This window comes from Diplotaxodon limnothrissa, linkage group LG12 (genome assembly GCF_057381915.1).
Source record: "Diplotaxodon limnothrissa isolate DT_005_m linkage group LG12, D_limnothrissa_male_GT1.1, whole genome shotgun sequence".
Lineage (NCBI taxonomy): Eukaryota > Metazoa > Chordata > Actinopteri > Cichliformes > Cichlidae > Diplotaxodon > Diplotaxodon limnothrissa.
The window spans coordinates 5,007,667-5,032,075 of record NC_140607.1 but is presented as its reverse complement, the minus strand read 5'-3'; the positions used below and the strand labels follow the sequence as shown (position 1 = coordinate 5,032,075).

Sequence of the window (24,409 nt, the reverse complement as noted above, 5' to 3'; positions counted from 1 at the left end):
ATTGCATTCTGATCTTAAGCAGCCTCTGATAGGTTAGTAGAGTCGGATTTTTTAGTAGAGTCCTCTGTCCTCTGCTGGATGTGTTGGAGAACACTTTCAGCCCTCTGAGGACTGCATACCACTGCCTGAGCCAAGCCAATGTGCCACTAAGCTCCAGCCAGTGTCCACACTGCCAGAGGTCTCCACACATGCTGGTTCGGTGTCTGTCTCCGCTAAAGGGTCAGAGGAACCCGTTTGAGCTGTCTGTCTCGGCTGGAGGGCCCAAGGGGCCCATTCAGCCACCTGTCTATGCTGAAGGGTCAGAGACCTGTTCGGCCTCCTGTCTCCTTTATAGTCGAAAAAGATGTGCTCCTGGTGCACTGGCCATTGCTGCTACTCAAATCGAGCGTGGACCTGGACCTCCAGCAGGCCCCGGGGACCTACGTCACACCTTGCTCTTGTCTCCCTTACAGCTGAAAAAGGTCCATGCTTGTGCCCTGGCCCTTCTGAAATTCCATCTCCATTTAGCCGAGGCAGTGAGTCGGCCTCCTGTCTCCCTTACGGTCGAAAAAGATGTGCTCCTGGGCGCACTGGCCCTGCTGCTACTCACATCGGGCATGGCCCTTGCCCTCCAGCAGGCCCCGGGGACCCACATCCTCCCCTGCTCTACTCCCCCACTAGCTTCTTCTCCTGCAGTTACCCTCCACCACATATCCAGCACATATCCAGCTAACCCTAACCCACTACAATTCGTCCTGATTGTAGCACAAGTGGAACCAATAAGCAGGATTCATTGGCAAGCAGACAACCAGTTCCAACTACTGGGAAGAACCAGTGCGATGCATTTTGTGGTACGCGTCGTGGTAGCTCCTGCTAGGATTTAGGACAGACCTGAGGCTGATGAGAAGGATCTGGGTGTTGCAGGGCCGTCCTGGCTGACACGGCGCTGCGTGAAGCTCTGGGATGCTGCCTCTGGACTGGCACACTGGGGTGGTGGTTCCCCTGTTTAAAGACTTAGACCTGAGCGTGTGCTCCAACTGTCACACTCCTCAGCCTCCTCTATGCCAGGGTGTGTCTGTCAGTCAGGCCTCTGATTCAGGAGGAAGCAGTTTGTGTCCTGGTCATGATCACTGGAGCAGCTTGTTATCCTCTCGACTGCAGGGTCTGTGGGAGTTTGCACAACCAGTCTACATGTGGTTTGTGAGGCTTCTACTTTTGTAGGATCTTCATCTTACAGTACAAAGAGCCTTTGCTGCAGCTGTTGTTGTGTTTTGGCGCCTCATGGATAACTTTTCATGTCATTTGAGTTTCAGGCTTGTTGGTGTTGCTGAGCTGTGTGCATCGTCTGCGTGGGTTTGTCAGCATAATGGGGCTCATATTAAAATGACTTTACAGTCACAGAGAAAAACTTTAAAACACAAAATCAACACTTTGAACCATCGTGGAAACTACGTGTCCTTACTTGTCATCAAATGATGAGTGTGCGTCCTCACCAGGTGTCACAATCATGTGTATCAAAACGTGTGTAACTGTTAAACAGCAAAATGTGTTAAAGCTGAAAGTCTGACTGTTCAAAGGTGAAACTACAAACACTTGTACATATACAGCTCCCTCCATAATGGCCTGAGGAAAACCAAAGACCTGATGTGATTTCATGTTTTCTTTGTTTCACAGTTTAAAAGTTTGTGGTTCTGTTCTCAGACCTTTGTCACTCACATGTTGTGCATCAGCTGTTTATGTCACTGTGCAGCCAAACTAACTCCCCTCATGTGTTTCCTTTGCAGCTGCTCCTCTGGATAGCATTGAGTCCCTGGCTGCCTACTACGTGAGCTGCGTCAGGCAGGTGCAGCCGGACGGCCCGTACAGAGTCGCTGGATATTCTTCTGGTGCCTGTGTAGCATTTGAAATGTGCTCTCAGCTGCAGACCCAGAATCAGCCTGTGGAGTTCCTGTTTCTCTTTGATGGCTCACATTCATATGTGGCAGCGTACACACAGGTCAGAGAAACACTCGCGCATCTTTATTTCATGTATATGCTGTATAGCGTGTGTGATGTTGGTTTTGAAGGATGAGCTCTGGTCACATGATCTGCATGTGAACAGGTTTAACTGTGTTTTTGATTTGCAGAGCTACAGAGCCAAGCTAAGACCCGGCAACGAGTCTGAGGCTGAGACTGAAGCCTTGTGTGCCTTCATCCAGCAGTTCACTGGCATTGAATACAACAAGGTATACTGTCTCTGACCCACAGGTTCACACACAAGTATTCCTTTATGTGGCATCAGCGTTAAAGGCCACACAACCTGAGCTTTTGCCTCACGGCGCCTGTAAGGTAAAGATGGTGACTGTAACACAGTCTGGAGCTGCTGTTCCAGCACAGTCTGTGTGTGGTGCAGGTTTGACTCAACAATGATGTGATGTTTGGAGCTGTTATGGAGACTAAAGTAAAACATGCGGTTAAATCAAACCTTCGTACAGTTTCTCACTGAAAGCTGACATTTGTAACTCCTGAATATCAAAACATCTTCATTTTGCATTTTCATATACATAAGATCTGTGATGTTCATTAATTATGTGTCACTTACTTTTCTGAAAACAACAATATGTCACGGTGCGGCATGGCACACCGTGGAAGGAGTGGGGAAGGAGGACCCAGGCGCGGTGCTCTACGTATAGACAGTGTTTATTTACAGAGGGTGATATCAAACAACAATAAATCCCCGTGTTTCTCCCCAGACTCCCGTGTCGTGTCCTCCAAGTGCTCTCTGCTCCCGTGCCTGCACTCCCGGTGCTCGCTGCTCCTTAAGCCTTCCACGCTCCTCCTGCGGGAAACAATAGCGGCAGCAGTCAGGACACTGAACAATGGCAGGCATACACTACACGACCAAAACCTAAACTGGGTAACTAACGTGGAGTCCCAAGCAATGATCCCGCGTCAGTGGGCGCTCCAAGACTCTCTTAAGTAGCTCCCCCGACGAGGCCTGATCAGCAGCAGGTGTGTGGCTTCGGGTGTGGCCAGTCCCCTTGCAGGGCCACACCCTCCAGGCCTGACGCCGCCTATAAACAAGTGCTCAGCCACCCACACACACACACACACACACACATATACACAAGCACAGGGAAGGGGGAGCAACACCAAAATACACAACAATAATAATAATAATAATAATAATACATGACTGCTCAGGGATCCTGGGTCGCCCAGTCCCAGGACCCTGACACAATATCTCCGCGAGCACGCGGTAACGTTTGCTATGAACTTACAGTCGTCTCCATGGTTACATCCTACAGCTTTTGGAGACTCTGCTCCCGCTGTCAGACCTGAATGCACGCGTCAGTGTGGCCGTGGACCTAATCACCTCCGCTCACAAGGACATCGACCGAGACTCACTGCACTTTGTAGCCTCCGCCTTCTACTACAAGCTAAAGGCTGCTGATGCATATGTACCTACTGCAAAATACCACGGCAGCGTGAAGCTGCTGCGCGCCGAAACCAGCAGCGAATATGAGCAAAACCTGGGAGCTGACTATAAGCTCAGCGAGGTACCGATGCACATTTACATCAGTCTGTAGTACTTATCTTCACTGTGCGTGTGTGCGCTTGTGTGTGTTTCTATAAACTCTGTCTGAGCCTTCCAATGTTCAAACTGTGTACTGCGTCTTTCTTCAGGTCTGTGATGGCGAGGTGTCGGTCCACGTCATCAAGGGAGATCACCACACTTTCCTAGAAGGTGCGGGGGCGGAGTCTATCAAGAACATCATTCATAACTCGCTGGCTGAGCGAGCTGTCAAACCAAGGGAGGGTTAAACATCCACCGTCTCTTCACCCTAATTCCTCAGCTTTCCCCAAACTAGACTGTAAATGTGTCGTTATAGGAAGTGTTTGCACTGCTTATGTTTACACGCTACTGTTATCCTAATATCCCAAATGTTAATGGTTAGTGAACCAGTCGACATCCCATCATCTCACAGCTCCATCGATTCCAACTGCAAGTTTTGTTTTTTGTTGCCATATGTTGTTGTTTGCAGAAGTTCATCCCACAACAAAATAACGTGGTTAAAAAATTAATGTAACAAAGTAACAAACACTGACACATTGATTGAATCCTGAATTACATAACATCACTCAAATTGGTGTTTCTGCTCATGCAGACATCAGTAGACAGGCAAACGCGCTGCGACCAGCCTGATGAGCGACTGTGGAGGGAGGGCTGACCCTGCAGCCGTGTTTCTGCACACTAACTACTCGTAACACAAGTTGGAGGCATTTCTTTATTTTGTGATATTTGTTTACTTTTCAGTCATGTGACCACACAGTCATCAGTTACAGTGGCAACCAGCAAATGTTTACGTTGTCAATAAGTTCACAACAAATTAAGTGTTTCATAAACTGTGTTTTAACAATGACACTCGTGTTACTGTAATTTACAGACCAGTTATTTCACTAATTCAGAAGAAAAACTGCTTCTCTTCATGATGGACTGTGTCAAACACACGCTGTTGTTCTGACAGACGCCTGTGACAGAGGCGTCGCTAAGGACCAAATGTGTCTCTTCAGAGGTTAATCAGAGATGTGAATGATCACTGTAACAGTGAGATCATATTTACTGATGTAACCTCTGAGAAACTGTTTCCTTTTAAAGGCTTTGGTCCAGAGATCTAAAACCTCAGCAAATAATCCAAACCTGAGTACAACAGCTGGCCTGAGACCTGTGATTGGGTCAGTGAAGGAAGCTGCTGATTGGAGATGAATGTGCTGAGGAGTCACAGTACGATGGACGTGACAATAAAGGCCTCTGTGTTTTATTGTAACATTTCTGTTATGTTTTGTAGGACTAATAAGGGCCTCAACAGTCGCTCAGTGTTTTCCTTCATTGTAACGAGCCTGTCCCGTTGGATCTATGATTCCTGTGCTTTTGTTGTCGTTACTATTTCTGATCATTTATCTTGTAAATATAGTTTTTGGGTTTTGTTTTTTAGAGGATGGGTCAGTTTATCAGGGACTGAAACACAAATCCTGTTGGCCCAGAAAATTCTTAGTCGCTGTTGGCGCCACCCGACCGTTTAGTTCAGACCATTAAAGTAACGACTGGTTCTATATGACACTTTTCTACATGCAACAAAGGTGGTGATGGAAGGAGGAGAACAAACTTTTTTGTCTGTATTTAATAGCACAATGAAGACCAGACAGCAAAGCAGGGAGGGAGAAATAAAGGGCCTCAGGTCAGAGTTGAACCCGGCCGCAGCATTTACCCCATGACCAGGTGACGTGGTCACCCGCCCGACCCTTACGCACAGCAGTATTTCACTTCAGCTACCAGGAGTATGTGGGTCGAGCATGCAGACTGAACTTTAGCTGCATGTTAGAAAGCCGAGTTTATGAATGAAGGCTAGAACAAATGTCCCGGCTGAAGGAGGAGGGGCTGCAGAGGTGTATAAACACAGGTGGGCGGGGCAGGGCTAGTGTGCAGGATGACTCAGTGACCTACACTGACCCGTGTTGGTGAACATTTTGTTAAAGTTAAATGTTTTCAAGCTGACAAGTAAATTATCCAGCGAGCTAAGTTGAGCTGACCGACGTGCAGTAAGGTTTTCATGCTCTTCACTAACAGCTGATCGCTGAGAATATATCAACAGTAATAATGTCCTGTAATTCCCACGGCTCTGTATGTCACACCTGCGTATGCTTCCCCATCACATTCATCACCTGTTCCTCTGGTGTCTCTGATTGGAGCACGCAGGTGTGTGGAGCAGAGTGAAATCACACACCTAATGCTGTTTTATTCAACCTGGATCTTGGAAGTTTTGATTAACATCAGTGTCAAACATGAACTAACTCTTTGTCCCCTTCAACATTACATGTTGTTTTTTGAAGTAACAGGTTCAGTGATCTTAAAAGGCTGCGGTAACGTGTCGCTGATAAAACACTGAGTCATTTTCAAATTATTCACTTTAGTTCAATTCAGCTTTATTGTTTTATGTGAAAGTCTCCATCCTGTGTCCTTCACTTATCTTTATCCCAGGTGTGAATTGTTCACAGGACTTAAAAGAAGGACGTGTCTGTGGAAAAGGCTCCGGCCAACCTAAACTCCTCCCTCATCAGGACACAGAAGAGCCGCTGAGGCAGCGCCTTGGAGTACGCTGCTGGTCGCGGCACACAGGTGCGCAACAAGATCTCCCGGCCTGCTGGAGGAGGGAAGTCTGGTACTCTGCTGCTTCCCCCAGTTTGCTTCTTGTCAGATCCCAAGTCCTCATCGACGGGCGCCAGAAGGGCAGCCTAAAAGGGCAAAGGTCAAATGTTAGCAAACAGCAACCGATTCTGAAGAAATGTGCTGTGTGATATTCAGAAGTACTGTAACCCGAGTCTCCCACAGAGACCTGATCCAGACTACAGCTCACAAACACAGCTCCTCTACTAACACCTCACTGCAGCTGCACGCTGCTGATCCTGTCTGTGATTAGAAATGATTTCAATAAAGTAAAACAGAGGCTCGTTTTCTATGAGCGTAAACAGGGATCTCTTTTTCAGTCTCAGTGTAACAAACGTGTTTACTGAATAAGTCTTTCAGTAAAAATGTTTTTGTTAATTCAGTAAAATCTGCAAAGATGACTTGTACTGTTGGCAGCAACAAACAGAGACAACAGAGTGTGGGACAGACAGGAAGTCAGGACACGTCTATGTGCTTCACAGTGGGACTAGAACATGAACATTTCTACACACACCACAGGCAGCAACTGTGCAAACCTCCACGTCACCAAAAACACCCTGCAGGTCCCATCAGAGCAACGGCAGAGAAAACAGATGAGCCCGGAGAGACCGAACAGCGTGGGGACGGCAGAACCCATGCTGTCGATGACCGTGGAAGGCACTGAATTGCCCTTTCTGGTAGACACTGGAGCAACATACTCGACATTAAGAGACACACCAGACAGTGCAACACTCTCCTGTCACACAGTTAATGTGGTCGGTTTTTCCGGGATACCGATGACTCTGCCATTGACAGATCCAGCATTGACAAAGCTGGGAAAACAGACTTTGAAACATCAATATGTGGTGTCCTCACAGGTGCCTGCAAATCTCATGGGCAGGGACCTGCTCGTGAAGCTGGGAGCCACGATCATGTGCTCACCAGATGGACTGATTGTTACTCTGCCTGGAGGAAAAGAATTCCCATGTCTGGGATCACCTTCAAAGACTCAATATCTAGTCCAGAACTCTGAACAACCCACTGCCGAAATCTACTGGGGGAGGCTAGTGGAAGAAGGCATTCTGAGACATTATCAGCTGTGGAAACCCTGGATAATGAGCCTGGCCGTCTATTCCCCGCCACGGGATCCTTTCCACGTCACACTCTTTTATGATAGGGAAGATAACGATATCTATCGGGAACAGTTCCAGTCTGATCTCGAGGGACAGACGTGGAATGTGCGAACACATAACATTTATGTTGGACCAGAAGGTGTGGCCGCGGCTGTGAAATTTACTGATGAACAACTGCCTTGGTACAATGTGGGAGAGGATTCAGCCCCTCACATTACCTTGGCGGTCCACGAGGGTCATGGGCCAAGAGATCTGGGACCGATGGTCAAGCGGGCGCTGGACAACGCATGCTGGCAAAGCACCCAAATTCCAAATGTCTGGTATGCACCAAAATGTAAAATATATCGCATAACTTGTTTGTCCAACGATGCAGTGATCTTAGAACATAAAGAAATCTCCAGAATACATGGCAGGGAAAGAATGGATCATCCTGATGCAGTAGCTGAGCTCTTGAAATTGCCTGATACTTTGTGGTCCGCAGGGCCCACAGATGTAGGTTTGGCTAACTGTTCGCCTGTCCTGTTCCAGCTGAAGTCTGACACACCAATTAACAGACCACAATATAAGCACAAAACTGAAGCAGAGGAAGGTATAGCTGAAACCATTGAAGGGCTGTGGAAGGCAGGAGTGCTTGAGCCCTCATGGTCATTTTGGAACACACCTATTTTGCCAGTGGAAAAACATGGGACAGGGAAGTACCGTATGGCACATGATTTGAGAGCAATAAATGCCATACTGAGGACTGATACTGTGCCTGTACCAAATCCCTACACAGCTCTGACCGAAATTACTGGGGACCAAAAATGGTTCACATGTATTGACCTAGCGAATGCATTCTTTTGTCTCCCACTGCACGAGTCACTCAGAGACATTTTCTCTTTCACATACAGAGGCCGGAAATTTAGGTACACACGCCTACCACAAGGCTTTGCACTCTCACCAGGAATTTTCAATCAAGTATTGAAAGAGGCACTCTCCCCATGTCAACTGCCAGAGGGCTGTACATTAATACAGTATGTTGATGATCTTCTTATTGCAGCCCCGTCAGCAGCGGCCTGTACGGCAGCATCGCTCGTGGTGTTGAACAGATTGGCGGAGTGTGGCTTCAAAGTGAGTAAAGAAAAACTACAGTTGGTCCGACCAGAGGTAACATTTCTGGGCCGGGTGATCGCACACAGATCAGTGGGGTTAATGAACACACACAGAGACCAAATTCTGACACATCCAAAACCAAGAACTGTGAAGGAGTTGCTTTCCTTTCTTGGCTTGACAGGTTACAGTAGGCAGTTCATTCCGAACTATGCTGGTAAAACTGCCCCTTTAAGGGACCTGATCAAGAAAGTCGGCGTTCGAAATCTTAAGGCTGAATTGCCTTGGACGCCGGACACAGAGACAGCGTTCATTTCACTAAAACAGGATTTGTCAAGAGCCACAGATCTAGCCACACCTAACTATGATGAGGCATTTTATCTTTATGTTTCAGAAACAAAGGGAGTTGTGAATGGTGTGTTGTTTCAGAAAAAAGGGGGAGGTAGAGATGTACTTATGTATGTCAGCATAAGATTAAATTCAACAGAAGCAAGGCATCCCACATGCACACAACACGCAGCAGGAGTAGCAAAGATAATTCAGAAAACAGCACACATAGTGAGGGAACACCCACTGAGAGTGCTTACCACACACAGTGTAGTGGCCTATGTGAACTCACAGGTATTCACAATGACCCCACTGACGCAACAAAGGTTGAGCAAAATTTTAGATGTGCCAAATCTGACATTCACACATGAAGGAATAAATATGGCAGACCTAATGGGGTCAGGAGAACCACATGATTGTATTAAGAAAGCCCAAGTTGAAGGAAAAATCAGGGAAGACCTGAAGGCAGAGCCCATACATGGAGCTGAGGATTGGTTCACAGATGGATGCTGCCACAGAGATGAAGAAGGATTAAAAGCCGGCTATGCAGTAGTCTGTAGAGTAGGAACTGAGTTTCAGGTGAAAGAAGCAGGAAAAATTGAGGGACAACAGTTGGCCCAGAGAGCTGAAGTGATAGCCCTAACTCGAGCCCTGAGGTTGGCTAAAAACATGAGAGTGAACATCTACACTGACTCAGCATATGCGTTTGGAGCAGCTCATGTGGAACTGGCTCAGTGGAAGAGAGCCGGGTTCAGAACGGCCACTAATGCACCCATCTGTCACCAAAAGGAAATGGAGGAACTGGAAAAGGCCCTGGAGGACCCAGACGAGGTAAGTATTATAAAATGCAAAGGCCACTCACAAGCAGACAGTATGGTGGCAAAAGGAAATCAGAAAGCTGATGAAGCCGCAAAGGAAGCAGCAGGCTACAAAGGACAGAGACAAATGGTACAGGTAACCCCAGAAGAGGAGGCCAGTACTAACAGTATGGAAGAAGTGAGACAGGCTCAGGAGGAGACATCCCCAGAGGAAAAGGGGGTGTGGGAAAACAAAGGAGCCTGGCAAGATGGCGGTTTGTGGAGGGGGCCAGATGGGCGTCCCGCCTTAACGGCCAAAATGGCGGAACAGAAGGTGAATGAGGCTCACGGGCTTGGTCACGTGGGAGTGAAACAGATGGAGAGAAATTTGTGCCGATGGTGGCATCCTGATTTGAGAAGGATGATACTGGAAAAGGCCAGAACGTGCCTAATTTGTGGGGCACACAATCCAAAGCCAGCAGTAAAACCTGAAGCTGGTAAGTTTCTCATGCCAGAAAGGCCAGGCGAAGAGGTCGTGATTGATTATACCGACATGATTGATACAGGACCAGGTGGTGTGAGGTATTTGTTGGTGTGTGTGGATGTTCTGACTGGATGGCCCGAAGCATGGGCAACCAAACGTGAAGACGCGAAAAGCGTGATTAAGTGCTTAATCAATCATTACATTCCAAGGCATGGGTTTCCCAAGAGAATTAGATCAGACAATGGTACTCACTTCAAGAACAAAGATTTGCAAGAGGTAGAGAGGATGTTGGGAGTGCAACATAAGTTCGGGACGGTCTATCATCCTCAATCTCAAGGAAAGGTAGAGAGGATGAACCTAAATTTGAAAAACAAGTTGGCTAAAATCTGTGCGCAGACAGGGCTAAATTGGGTCGCAGCCCTGCCCATTGCTTTGATGACCATAAGATGTTCTGTTAACCAATCCACAGGTTTCACCCCTTACGAGCTGCTGACTGGGAGACAGTTTCCAGCACCCTGGACAGTGGTCCCAGTGGAGCAGCCCAGGACAAGCAACAGGTCTCATGCAGAATATTTTAATGAGTTGAAAGCTCTTGTGTCCAGCTTTACAAAACAGGTCACTTGTGAGAGACCCACGGGGAACGGAGAGGTCCCGGACGCAAAGGCGGTGTGGCTAAAGGTCATTAAGCGAAAGTGGAAGGAGCCCCGCTGGACTGGTCCGTATGAGGTGACCGCCCGGACGGCTACAGCAGTCCAGCTGAAAGGGAAAGGCGACACCTGGTACCACTGGTCGCAGTGTGCACCCGCACACGAGAGCTTGGTGGAGGAAAATTCGTCTTCAAAGAACGCAGGTGTCAAGGAACAGAGGCAGAATAAACCTCTTCACCTGTGCAACGGGCCGACCAGTAGTCCACCTGGAAGGCCGAAGAAAGAAGAGCAGCCTAGGAGGAAATCGCCGCGTCTACAGAAAGGAGTGGTAATAACCTAAGAGGTTAAAAAGGGGTGGTTTAAATAAAAAGAGTGAAAGGGAAAGGGGAAAACAGAAACAAAAGTTTCAAAATTTATGTTAAGTACAAAATATACATCACACAATGCCACCCCGCGAACCGGAGATTCGTGAGGAGAGAGGACTAATTAAAATGTTGCTTGTGATTGTTAGTTTGATGACTGTAATGATATTGATAATGGCCCTATGTTTGCTTGTTTATATTTTGCAGGGAGGCCCCCGTGAACTGTCTGAACACGGGGGCCAGTTGAATCCAGCACCAAAAGAGAAACTGTTTATTGAAACAGGGCTAAAAAGGAGATCAAAACGCGAGGTTTCGGGTAAAAGGGATGAGTGCCTGAGTACATATGGTGGTTTAGAGTTGAACTATGTTAATGGGTCCACAACTTCATTCACGTTTGATTTATGCGATGTTTTTAAGTGTGGAGGAGCAGATAGTAGTTGGAGAGCATATAATGTGTGGGTTTGTTGGGATTATGCAGTAAGTACACATTGTGAAAGAGGGAGTAGGCCCTTTGCAAACTGGTGTCGGAACTGGAATCAGGTAAAGGGTTACACTGGGGAAAATGGGGAAACGTCAGGACAAGGGTTAGAGAACGTGTTAAAACTTCAAAGAGATTATAGTCCATCTAAGAATCCTTTGACTATGTCGCTGGGCAACTGGCGGCGTAAAAACTCTGTATATTTAGTCTTGGGTGTGGAGACTGTGGGAACTGACCCGAAGGGGTTAATTAAAGTCAATTTTCTTGAAAAGGCCAATCCCGTAAATCCCGTAGAGCCAGTTAGAGAAGAAAAGGAAATACACATGATTAACGACCCAATGAACGCTGTTGTACATTTTACAGGAGAAAGGGGAAACGGGTCGTCATATGCGGTACCAGAGGAACAGGAACCAAAGGATAGACGAGTCCTGGTGGTGGACTATACTAGACTGAAGCCTCAAGATTTAATTGAGCGCGCCACTGGGTTCAGTGACAGTAATCTCTGGCTGGACTGGATGGCTCTAAATGCTAGGGAACAAGAGCTATCTAATTGTGTTGCTTGCGCCTCTGCTAGACCACGTCTGTTCACAAAGCCCGCTCCACTCCATCTGGAGGACAAGTGGGGCTATGATTGCATGTTGCGAATGACTAGGGGAGCGGTGAGTACTGGAGACTGCACTGTCTTGTCCAGTTTGTTTCCTCCAGTTGACAAGCAGACAAAGGCAGGACCATTTTTGCCGAAAAAAGATAATTATACGTGCTTTAAGTTCTCCACAGATAAAGTAATATATAACGTGGGAGAAATCGACCCAAGTTGGTGCGCTGTTACCCAGACGGGAAGAACCACAAACAATGTAAGTGATCCCACCACTTTGATTGGGACTTGGGCTAGAAGTGGACTTTACTATTATTGTGGGCATAAGACTCTTTTGGCTCGTGTTCCTCTGGGAAGTGTGGGGACGTGCGCGATGGTGAGGCTAGGAGCACCTCTTATGCTAATTGGAAATCAGGTAAAAAACATTCCACAGCACAACACACGCACATTGGCAGCTAGGCGGAAGAGACATATCCTGTCCAAAAGGGGGATTGAGGGAACACACGCTTATGACCCTAGGCTGAACTCGCCAACCTGGATTGACTCAATAGGGGTCCCCAGAGGAGTTCCAAGTGAATATAAACTCGTAGACCAAATAGCTGCTGGTTTTGAGAATCTTCCAATAATTTCTGCTCTCTTTCCAGTGACCCCGAACAAGAATGTAGATAGAATCAATTATGTTCACTATAATTTGCTGAGGCTCTCTAACCTTACCAGAGACGGGATGGAAGGGTTAGCGGAGCAGATGGGTCCGACCTCATTAGTGGGAGTCCAAAATAGAATGGCCCTTGATATGTTATTGGCGGAAAAAGGGGGGGTTTGTGCGATGTTCGGTGATCAGTGTTGTACTTTTATCCCGAATAACACTGCTCCAGATGGCTCGGTGACGCGAGCCTTGGAGGGGCTAAAGAGTCTCTCTAGAACCATGCATGACCACTCGGGAATTGACAACCCGCTGGAGAGCTGGATGACCTCAGTGTTCGGAAAGTGGAAGGGGTTTGCTCTGTCAATTATGTTTTCTCTATCTGTATTGGTGGGTATTTTGGTGACCTGTGGTTGTTGTCTCATTCCTTGTGCCCGAAGGTTGGTAGAGAAGGTGATTGTAAAGGCAGTGGACCCTGGGGCGGTGGCCCCTATGTCCATGATGCCGATGATGGATCTGGAAGTAGTCGAGTGGACTGAGGAGTGAACAACAACCTATGTATCGACCTCTGGTGTGCCAGAGGTCGATACATAGGTTGAACAAAAAGTATACATAGGTTGAACAAAAAGTATTTTACCAGCATAATATAATCTGCAGTATGATCATTGCTTTAACAATGTAACAGATAGCTTTAAGATGGCCTTAAGATGTTTATGATGATGTTAACTTTGTATTCCAGGTGCAGTTATAACTATTTTATACATATTGCATATCTGTGCTTATTTGAGTTGATGTTCAGGTTCATTAATGGTTTTGAGCTTCATCTAGTGAGAGTGTCTAGATGATCCATGCTGAGGGAAAACTAGAACATAGAAGGAATTGCAGTACATGCTTACACAACAGTTCATTTTAATATCTTTTATATGTTCATATTCTTGTATTAAGCTTTTAGTAGGGGTTCTTGATTAAAACATTTATTTAGTAGAGGACACATACATAGTCTCAGTTGTTACATATCAGAGTGGCTTCTGTCTCTCTGTCTGGTTAGAGGTTAGGAGCTAGTCGCGAGGTGAAACAGGGTGCAATTGTGGTTAGCACACAGACACACACACACTTAGTTAGAGAATCATTTATAGGTGAAAGTTTAATCATGTTTTGCTGGGGTTGCAAAAAGAGCAGTTTGTCGCAGAACTGCTGCTGAGGTGTCAGGATGACAAGCGAGCATCCGGCAGTGACAGGAAGCACCTGTTATGAACATAGAAGACAATTGTTCTTTTAAACGGTGTCAAAAGTCATTGTGGTTTTGATTTGATCTATGTATAAAATGTATCTGTGACGTTGAAGGGGCGTCATTAAATTTAAGCCCTGACGGTATAAATATCTGTTTAATGCTTTGATTAAGTTGAAGATCAATTGCTGTTTCTAGTGATCTTCCCACGTGTGAATTAAAATCTTCGTTTGACTTCACCCGGCCGGACCAGTGTGGTTATTCTTCGAGCACCTCTTGTACCCTTCCTCAATTTTTGAACCTTAACAGTTTTCAAGCTGACAAGTAAATTATCCAGCGAGCTAAGTTGAGCTGACCGACGTGCAGTAAGGTTTTCATGCTCTTCACTAACAGCTGATCGCTGAGAATATATCAACAGTAATAATGTCCTGTAATTCCCACGGCTCTGTATGTCACACCTGCGTATGCTTCCCCATCACATTCATCACCTGTTCCTCTGGTGTCTCTGATTGGAGCACGCAGGTGTGTGGAGCAGAGTGAAATCACACACCTAATGCTGTTTTATTCAACCTGGATCTTGGAAGTTTTGATTAACATCAGTGTCAAACATGAACTAACTCTTTGTCCCCTTCAACTAGTGATGGGCAGATGAAGCCCCATGAAGCACTGAAGCTTTTCATCCAATTGGTTCACCCCAATGCGAAGCTTCATGAAGCTTCATTTGCTCTAGCAGGACACCTACTGGACGTAAAAATAATAGCTGGCATGAATTTGAAGAGTGTGGCATTTTGCACACAGCCTGTAAATGTCAACAACAAAAGGAGTGTGTAAAACATGTATATTGTAGTGATGGCAGTGTACTGTGTGTATTTATAGTGGCAGTATGGAAAATGATCATTTGGAAATGCTTGAAATGGAAATGATCATTTACTGTGAGGTGAGGTGTGGTTGGGGTGTGGACAGTAGTTGTGCTTTTGTAACGTTGAGGTATGGACAGCTACACACTGAGGCTTTGAGCCTCAGTCTTGCCTGTTCACATTTTATTCTGTAAAAACTAAATTTTCACTGCTTTTATGGCCTTTTTAGTGGGGAGAACATAGCTAGGATTTAATGATTTAACAAATCTTTTAAATCCTTTGTCCTCCACAATGCTAAATAGCTGTGAGTCCTCAATCACCATGCTGACCAGGTCTTCATCTATTTGAGATTGTTCTCCTGAGGAAAGACAATAAAGATAAAGCACAAATATAAATATCACACACGTAACTTATTACAGTTGTATAATATTGTTATATCATTTAGTAACATTACGGCATGCCATATCATCATGGCATTTGATGGCTCACCTGGTCTTGCTCCACAATCGGTGTTCCCCTTATTCTCATGCAAAGCTCTGTAGTGCCTAAACATGGATGAGGTGTTGTTGTTATATCCCAGCTCCCTGGCACATAGCAAACACTTCACCTTGTACAAAAGTCAAGACAGCTCAACATAAATTGTATTGCACCATCAGTATCATGACAATACATCTTCTGTAGAAATTTACATACCTTGTTGGGAGGAATAAGATCAAAATGTTCCCACACAGGGGAGGACATCCTCCTCTTCTTAGCTGGCTCCATTCTCTCCTGACTTTCTCTCCTCACTCTCATAAACCTCCAAACTGTCTCCAAACTCTCACTAACCGCAGCTCTCCATCAAACACCCACATTTTGAATGAAGTCTGAGGGGTTTATATCGCTGTCATATCTCGCGGCAAAGTTCGAACCACTTCATGAACCAGTCACGTGGTACAGCCGGGCAGCGAGGCTTCGGACGTCATCATTTTCAGCTCCTCCCATAAATGAAGCAAGCCTCGATACGCGCTTCGCGGAAACGCCCCCTCCATTACTCGACACACGCTCCGAAGCCTCGATACAGAACGTCACATCACTACCTTCAACATTACATGTTGTTTTTTGAAGTAACAGGTTCAGTGATCTTAAAAGGCTGCGGTAACGTGTCGCTGATAAAACACTGAGTCATTTTCAAATTATTCACTTTAGTTCAATTCAGCTTTATTGTTTTATGTGAAAGTCTCCATCCTGTGTCCTTCACTTATCTTTATCCCAGGTGTGAATTGTTCACAGGACTTAAAAGAAGGACGTGTCTGTGGAAAAGGCTCCGGCCAACCTAAACTCCTCCCTCATCAGGACACAGAAGAGCCGCTGAGGCAGCGCCTTGGAGTACGCTGCTGGTCGCGGCACACAGGTGCGCAACAAGATCTCCCGGCCTGCTGGAGGAGGGAAGTCTGGTACTCTGCTGCTTCCCCCAGTTTGCTTCTTGTCAGATCCCAAGTCCTCATCGACGGGCGCCAGAAGGGCAGCCTAAAAGGGCAAAGGTCAAATGTTAGCAAACAGCAACCGATTCTGAAGAAATGTGCTGTGTGATATTCAGAAGTACTGTAACCCGAGTCTCCCACAGAGACCTGATCCAGACTACAGCTCACAAACACAGCTCCTCTACTAACACCTCACTGCAGCTGCACGCTGCTGATCCTGTCTGTGATTAGAAATGATTTCAATAAAGTAAAACAGAGGCTCGTTTTCTATGAGCGTAAACAGGGATCTCTTTTTCAGTCTCAGTGTAACAAACGTGTTTACTGAATAAGTCTTTCAGTAAAAATGTTTTTGTTAATTCAGTAAAATCTGCAAAGATGACTTGTACTGTTGGCAGCAACAAACAGAGACAACAGAGTGTGGGACAGACAGGAAGTCAGGACACGTCTATGTGCTTCACAGTGGGACTAGAACATGAACATTTCTACACACACCACAGGCAGCAACTGTGCAAACCTCCACGTCACCAAAAACACCCTGCAGGTCCCATCAGAGCAACGGCAGAGAAAACAGATGAAAGGTCTGTTAGAGAGAAAAACGCTTCGCTGCTTTCTTACCCGTATGACATCAAAAGGGTTTTGTTTTTTTAATAATAAAGGCTTCATGTTTTACAGTTAAAGGTAAAGCTCATGCAAACATGCAGGCTTATTTGTCTGATCAATGCAAAAGTTCAAACATGTCTCTTTCAAGCCTCATTATCAGCTGAGATCATAGTAAAGACACAGACAGGATCCTGATCCATCTGTTCTTTATATAATTACTGTTTTTACTGTAATGTAGAATATCATGGACATAATACACAGACTGCAGCCTAAATACTGCTAAAAACAGCCCTTTTTATTTTTAAGGTTTCACGTATTAACCTTTTATTATAAAAGTCACCTGATCCTTAGCAGGTGTGTATACAGAAATACACCAGGTCATTATTTAAGCAAAGCGAAGCCAAACTGCTCCTGTGTGACAGATGAAGTCCACCTTTAAACAGCATTTAGATGCTGCTAATGAAACTCGATTAGTGGCAGCACTGGTCTGTGGGCTGGGGACACTGGTGCCACCAGTACAGCGCGCACTTTTCACAGCGCCACCATGTGGACCAAACTGTATTCTGGGTCAAACCTGATGTTTTATCATTTACACTGAACAAAAATATAAACGCAACACTTTTGCTTTTGCTCCTGTTTTCCATGAGCTGAACTCAGAGATATGAAACATTTTCTACAAACACAAAAGACCCGACACTCGCAAGCAATGTTCCCTCTAAGCTGCGCGCGTACACAATTGCGCACTGCTGGCACGGTCTCTGCACAGAAAATCTGCGTTGCGCGCACAAAAAAAAAAAAAAAAAATTCACCTGAATTGAAATTAAAATGAAAACTTTAACAATCCTGTTTTGCAGTGTTAGTCAGTGACTGGCTGCTCCCGTATGGGATTAGAACGAGGCCACCTTATCCCGTAGTCCAGCCAATCACGCGATTCACATTCGTATATACGCAGCTAATCAACGTCGCTGTCAGGCTCTGACGCGTCCTTATGCGCCGACACCGGTGTTTTAGCAAAGCGGCTGATGTGGAGTGAAGCCACGTTAATGACAACGTGTACAACCATTGGAGATGTGAGCAGGACCGACGGAACAACTGACGGGAAAAGTGTGGACTTTATACCAGTTTTTAAATTGTGTTGATCGGCCGCGTACAACCAGAGTTATGATAAAAATATCTGCAATGTTTGGTTTTCTTCCTGAATACTGTCGTTGTTTATATTTACTGCGGGAAGAAACGGTGAAAACGGCGTTTTCTGGTATAAAGTCCACACTTTTCCCGTCAGTTGTTCCGTCGGTCCTGCTCACATCTCCAGTGGTTGTACACGTTGTCATTAACGTGGCTTCACTCCACATCAGCCGCTTTGCTAAAACACCGGTGTCGGCGCATAAGGACGCGTCAGAGCCTGACAGCGACGTTGATTAGCTGCGTATATACGAATGTGAATCGCGTGATTGGCTGGACTACGGGATAAGGTGGCCTCGTTCTAATCCCATACGGGAGCAGCCAGTCACTGACTAACACTGCAAAACAGGATTGTTAAAGTTTTCATTTTAATTTCAATTCAGGTGAATTTTTTTTTTTTTTTTTTTTTTTTTTTTTTTGTGCGCGCAACGCAGATTTTCTGTGCAGAGACCGTGCCAGCAGTGCGCAATTGTGTACGCGCGCAGCTTAGAGGGAACATTGCTTGCGAGTGTCGGGTCTTTTGTGTTTGTAGAAAATGTTTCATATCTCTGAGTTCAGCTCATGGAAAACAGGAGCAAAAGCAAAAGTGTTGCGTTTATATTTTTGTTCAGTGTAAATGATAAAACATCAGGTTTGACCCAGAATACAGTTTGGTCCACATGGTGGCGCTGTGAAAAGTGCGCGCTGTACTGGTGGCACCAGTGTCCCCAGCCCACAGACCAGTGCTGCCACTAATCGAGTTTCATTAGCAGCATCTAAATGCTGTTTAAAGGTGGACTTCATCTGTCACACAGGAGCAGTTTGGCTTCGCTTTGCTTAAATAATGACCTGGTGTATTTCTGTATACACACCTGCTAAGGATCAGGTGACTTTTATAATAAAAGGTTAATACGTGAAACCTTAAAAATAAAAAGGGCTGTTTTTAGCAGTATTTAGGCTGCAGTCTGTGTATTATGTCCATGATATTCTACATTACAGTAAAAACAGTAATTATATAAAGAACAGATGGATCAGGATCCTGTCTGTGTCTTTACTATGATCTCAGCTGATAATGAGGCTTGAAAGAGACATGTTTGAACTTTTGCATTGATCAGACAAATAAGCCTGCATGTTTGCATGAGCTTTACCTTTAACTGTAAAACATGAAGCCTTTATTATTAAAAAAACAAAACCCTTTTGATGTCATACGGGTAAGAAAGCAGCGAAGCGTTTTTCTCTCTAACAGACCTTTCATCTGTTTTCTCTGCCGTTGCTCTGATGGGACCTGCAGGGTGTTTTTGGTGACGTGGAGGTTTGCACAGTTGCTGCCTGTGGTGTGTGTAGAAATGTTCATGTTCTAGTCCCACTGTGAAGCACATAGACGTGTCCTGACTTCCTGTCTGTCCCACACTCTGTTGTCTCTGTTTGTTGCTGCCAACAGTACAAGTCATCTTTGCAGATTTTACTGAATTAACAAAAACATTTTTACTGAAAGACTTATTCAGTAAACACGTTTGTTACACTGAGACTGAAAAAGAGATCCCTGTTTACGCTCATAGAAAACGAGCCTCTGTTTTACTTTATTGAAATCATTTCTAATCACAGACAGGATCAGCAGCGTGCAGCTGCAGTGAGGTGTTAGTAGAGGAGCTGTGTTTGTGAGCTGTAGTCTGGATCAGGTCTCTGTGGGAGACTCGGGTTACAGTACTTCTGAATATCACACAGCACATTTCTTCAGAATCGGTTGCTGTTTGCTAACATTTGACCTTTGCCCTTTTAGGCTGCCCTTCTGGCGCCCGTCGATGAGGACTTGGGATCTGACAAGAAGCAAACTGGGGGAAGCAGCAGAGTACCAGACTTCCCTCCTCCAGCAGGCCGGGAGATCTTGTTGCGCACCTGTGTGCCGCGACCAGCAGCGTACTCCAAGGCGCTGCCTCAGCGGCTCTTCTGTGTCCTGATGAGGGAGGAGTTTAGGTTGGCCGGAGCCTTTTCCACAGACACGTCCTTCTTTTAAGTCCTGTGAACAATTCACACCTGGGATAAAGATAAGTGAAGGACACAGGATGGAGACTTTCACATAAAACAATAAAGCTGAATTGAACTAAAGTGAATAATTTGAAAATGACTCAGTGTTTTATCAGCGACACGTTACCGCAGCCTTTTAAGATCACTGAACCTGTTACTTCAAAAAACAACATGTAATGTTGAAGGGGACAAAGAGTTAGTTCATGTTTGACACTGATGTTAATCAAAACTTCCAAGATCCAGGTTGAATAAAACAGCATTAGGTGTGTGATTTCACTCTGCTCCACACACCTGCGTGCTCCAATCAGAGACACCAGAGGAACAGGTGATGAATGTGATGGGGAAGCATACGCAGGTGTGACATACAGAGCCGTGGGAATTACAGGACATTATTACTGTTGATATATTCTCAGCGATCAGCTGTTAGTGAAGAGCATGAAAACCTTACTGCACGTCGGTCAGCTCAACTTAGCTCGCTGGATAATTTACTTGTCAGCTTGAAAACATTTAACTTTAACAAAATGTTCACCAACACGGGTCAGTGTAGGTCACTGAGTCATCCTGCACACTAGCCCTGCCCCGCCCACCTGTGTTTATACACCTCTGCAGCCCCTCCTCCTTCAGCCGGGACATTTGTTCTAGCCTTCATTCATAAACTCGGCTTTCTAACATGCAGCTAAAGTTCAGTCTGCATGCTCGACCCACATACTCCTGGTAGCTGAAGTGAAATACTGCTGTGCGTAAGGGTCGGGCGGGTGACCACGTCACCTGGTCATGGGGTAAATGCTGCGGCCGGGTTCAACTCTGACCTGAGGCCCTTTATTTCTCCCTCCCTGCTTTGCTGTCTGGTCTTCATTGTGCTATTAAATACAGACAAAAAAGTTTGTTCTCCTCCTTCCATCACCACCTTTGTTGCATGTAGAAAAGTGTCATATAGAACCAGTCGTTACTTTAATGGTCTGAACTAAACGGTCGGGTGGCGCCAACAGCGACTAAGAATTTTCTGGGCCAACAGGATTTGTGTTTCAGTCCCTGATAAACTGACCCATCCTCTAAAAAACAAAACCCAAAAACTATATTTACAAGATAAATGATCAGAAATAGTAACGACAACAAAAGCACAGGAATCATAGATCCAACGGGACAGGCTCGTTACAATGAAGGAAAACACTGAGCGACTGTTGAGGCCCTTATTAGTCCTACAAAACATAACAGAAATGTTACAATAAAACACAGAGGCCTTTATTGTCACGTCCATCGTACTGTGACTCCTCAGCACATTCATCTCCAATCAGCAGCTTCCTTCACTGACCCAATCACAGGTCTCAGGCCAGCTGTTGTACTCAGGTTTGGATTATTTGCTGAGGTTTTAGATCTCTGGACCAAAGCCTTTAAAAGGAAACAGTTTCTCAGAGGTTACATCAGTAAATATGATCTCACTGTTACAGTGATCATTCACATCTCTGATTAACCTCTGAAGAGACACATTTGGTCCTTAGCGACGCCTCTGTCACAGGCGTCTGTCAGAACAACAGCGTGTGTTTGACACAGTCCATCATGAAGAGAAGCAGTTTTTCTTCTGAATTAGTGAAATAACTGGTCTGTAAATTACAGTAACACGAGTGTCATTGTTAAAACACAGTTTATGAAACACTTAATTTGTTGTGAACTTATTGACAACGTAAACATTTGCTGGTTGCCACTGTAACTGATGACTGTGTGGTCACATGACTGAAAAGTAAACAAATATCACAAAATAAAGAAATGCCTCCAACTTGTGTTACGAGTAGTTAGTGTGCAGAAACACGGCTGCAGGGTCAGCCCTCCCTCCACAGTCGCTCATCAGGCTGGTCGCAGCGCGTTTGCCTGTCTACTGATGTCTGCATGAGCAGAAACACCAATTTGAGTGATGTTATGTAATTCAGGATTCAATCAATGTGTCAGTGTTTGTTACTTTGTTACATTAATTTTTTAACCACGTTATTTTGTTGTGGGATGAACTTCTGCAAACAACAACATATGGCAACAAAAAACAAAACTTGCAGTTGGAATCGATGGAGCTGTGAGATGATGGGATGTCGACTGGTTCACTAACCATTAACATTTGGGATATTAGGATAACAGTAGCGTGTAAACATAAGCAGTGCAAACACTTCCTATAACGACACATTTACAGTCTAGTTTGGGGAAAGCTGAGGAATTAGGGTGAAGAGACGGTGGATGTTTAACCCTCCCTTGGTTTGACAGCTCGCTCAGCCAGCGAGTTATGAATGATGTTCTTGATAGACTCCGCCCCCGCACCTTCTAGGAAAGTGTGGTGATCTCCCTTGATGACGTGGACCGACACCTCGCCATCACAGACCTGAAGAAAGACGCAGTACACAGTTTGAACATTGGAAGGCTCAGACAGAGTTTATAGAAACACACACAAGCGCACACACGCACAGTGAAGATAAGTACTACAGACTGATGTAAATGTGCATCGGTACCTCGCTGAGCTTATAGTCAGCTCCCAGGTTTTGCTCATATTCGCTGCTGGTTTCGGCGCGCAGCAGCTTCACGCTGCCGTGGTATTTTGCAGTAGGTACATATGCATCAGCAGCCTTTAGCTTGTAGTAGAAGGCGGAGGCTACAAAGTGCAGTGAGTCTCGGTCGATGTCCTTGTGAGCGGAGGTGATTAGGTCCACGGCCACACTGACGCGTGCATTCAGGTCTGACAGCGGGAGCAGAGTCTCCAAAAGCTGTAGGATGTAACCATGGAGACGACTGTAAGTTCATAGCAAACGTTACCGCGTGCTCGCGGAGATATTGTGTCAGGGTCCTGGGACTGGGCGACCCAGGATCCCTGAGCAGTCATGTATTATTATTATTATTATTATTATTGTTGTGTATTTTGGTGTTGCTCCCCCTTCCCTGTGCTTGTGTATATGTGTGTGTGTGTGTGTGTGTGTGGGTGGCTGAGCACTTGTTTATAGGCGGCGTCAGGCCTGGAGGGTGTGGCCCTGCAAGGGGACTGGCCACACCCGAAGCCACACACCTGCTGCTGATCAGGCCTCGTCGGGGGAGCTACTTAAGAGAGTCTTGGAGCGCCCACTGACGCGGGATCATTGCTTGGGACTCCACGTTAGTTACCCAGTTTAGGTTTTGGTCGTGTAGTGTATGCCTGCCATTGTTCAGTGTCCTGACTGCTGCCGCTATTGTTTCCCGCAGGAGGAGCGTGGAAGGCTTAAGGAGCAGCGAGCACCGGGAGTGCAGGCACGGGAGCAGAGAGCACTTGGAGGACACGACACGGGAGTCTGGGGAGAAACACGGGGATTTATTGTTGTTTGATATCACCCTCTGTAAATAAACACTGTCTATACGTAGAGCACCGCGCCTGGGTCCTCCTTCCCCACTCCTTCCACGGTGTGCCATGCCGCACCGTGACATATTGTTGTTTTCAGAAAAGTAAGTGACACATAATTAATGAACATCACAGATCTTATGTATATGAAAATGCAAAATGAAGATGTTTTGATATTCAGGAGTTACAAATGTCAGCTTTCAGTGAGAAACTGTACGAAGGTTTGATTTAACCGCATGTTTTACTTTAGTCTCCATAACAGCTCCAAACATCACATCATTGTTGAGTCAAACCTGCACCACACACAGACTGTGCTGGAACAGCAGCTCCAGACTGTGTTACAGTCACCATCTTTACCTTACAGGCGCCGTGAGGCAAAAGCTCAGGTTGTGTGGCCTTTAACGCTGATGCCACATAAAGGAATACTTGTGTGTGAACCTGTGGGTCAGAGACAGTATACCTTGTTGTATTCAATGCCAGTGAACTGCTGGATGAAGGCACACAAGGCTTCAGTCTCAGCCTCAGACTCGTTGCCGGGTGTTAGCTTGGCTCTGTAGCTCTGCAAATCAAAAACACAGTTAAACCTGTTCACATGCAGATCATGTGACCAGAGCTCATCCTTCAAAACCAACATCACACACGCTATACAGCATATACATGAAATAAAGATGCGCGAGTGTTTCTCTGACCTGTGTGTACGCTGCCACATATGAATGTGAGCCATCAAAGAGAAACAGGAACTCCACAGGCTGATTCTGGGTCTGCAGCTGAGAGCACATTTCAAATGCTACACAGGCACCAGAAGAATATCCAGCGACTCTGTACGGGCCGTCCGGCTGCACCTGCCTGACGCAGCTCACGTAGTAGGCAGCCAGGGACTCAATGCTATCCAGAGGAGCAGCTGCAAAGGAAACACATGAGGGGAGTTAGTTTGGCTGCACAGTGACATAAACAGCTGATGCACAACATGTGAGTGACAAAGGTCTGAGAACAGAACCACAAACTTTTAAACTG

At 45.8% G+C, this 24,409-nt stretch overlaps 3 protein-coding genes across 3 annotated transcripts; 2 read left to right on the top strand and 1 right to left on the bottom strand.

The window, feature by feature from the left end:
* The first annotated feature begins 942 nt into the window (after positions 1 to 942).
* On the top strand, positions 943 to 3,855 carry LOC146620736 (fatty acid synthase-like). The gene is made up of 5 exons (XM_085367700.1): positions 943 to 1,087; positions 1,764 to 1,975; positions 2,106 to 2,204; positions 3,267 to 3,518; positions 3,646 to 3,855. Exons 1-5 carry the CDS (start codon positions 943 to 945, stop codon positions 3,781 to 3,783), a joined length of 846 nt encoding a protein of 281 aa, XP_085223826.1. The 3' UTR covers positions 3,784 to 3,855.
* A 5,973-nt stretch (positions 3,856 to 9,828) lies between these two features.
* On the top strand, positions 9,829 to 10,980 carry LOC146620735 (uncharacterized). The gene is made up of 2 exons (XM_085367699.1): positions 9,829 to 10,006; positions 10,463 to 10,980. The coding sequence occupies exons 1-2, from the start codon at positions 9,829 to 9,831 to the stop codon at positions 10,978 to 10,980; spliced, it is 696 nt and encodes a 231-aa protein (XP_085223825.1).
* Positions 10,981 to 22,204: 11,224 nt separating this feature from the next.
* LOC146620734 (fatty acid synthase-like) lies at positions 22,205 to 24,204 on the bottom strand. Its single transcript, XM_085367832.1, has 4 exons — positions 24,085 to 24,204; positions 23,856 to 23,954; positions 22,542 to 22,793; positions 22,205 to 22,414 (listed from the first exon to the last, which is right to left on the bottom strand). The coding sequence occupies exons 1-4, from the start codon at positions 24,172 to 24,174 to the stop codon at positions 22,277 to 22,279; spliced, it is 579 nt and encodes a 192-aa protein (XP_085223958.1). The 5' UTR covers positions 24,175 to 24,204; the 3' UTR covers positions 22,205 to 22,276.
* Positions 24,205 to 24,409: the final 205 nt, after the last annotated feature.

Excerpts from the sequence above, each read along its gene's own strand:
- LOC146620736 (XM_085367700.1), top strand. The coding sequence starts at position 943 with ATGCTGCCTCTGGACTGGCACACTGGGGTGGTGGTTCCCCTGTTTAAA. Across the intron at positions 1,976-2,105 it reads ATGTGGCAGCGTACACACAG|AGCTACAGAGCCAAGCTAAG; the intron begins GTCAGAGAAACA and ends TTTGATTTGCAG. Across the intron at positions 3,519-3,645 it reads CTGACTATAAGCTCAGCGAG|GTCTGTGATGGCGAGGTGTC; the intron begins GTACCGATGCAC and ends GTCTTTCTTCAG.
- LOC146620734 (XM_085367832.1), bottom strand. The coding sequence starts at position 24,174 with ATGTGCTCTCAGCTGCAGACCCAGAATCAGCCTGTGGAGTTCCTGTTT. Across the intron at positions 23,955-24,084 it reads ATGTGGCAGCGTACACACAG|AGCTACAGAGCCAAGCTAAC; the intron begins GTCAGAGAAACA and ends TTTGATTTGCAG. Across the intron at positions 22,415-22,541 it reads CTGACTATAAGCTCAGCGAG|GTCTGTGATGGCGAGGTGTC; the intron begins GTACCGATGCAC and ends GTCTTTCTTCAG.
- LOC146620735 (XM_085367699.1), top strand. The coding sequence starts at position 9,829 with ATGGCGGAACAGAAGGTGAATGAGGCTCACGGGCTTGGTCACGTGGGA. Across the intron at positions 10,007-10,462 it reads AGCAGTAAAACCTGAAGCTG|GTTTCACCCCTTACGAGCTG; the intron begins GTAAGTTTCTCA and ends ACCAATCCACAG.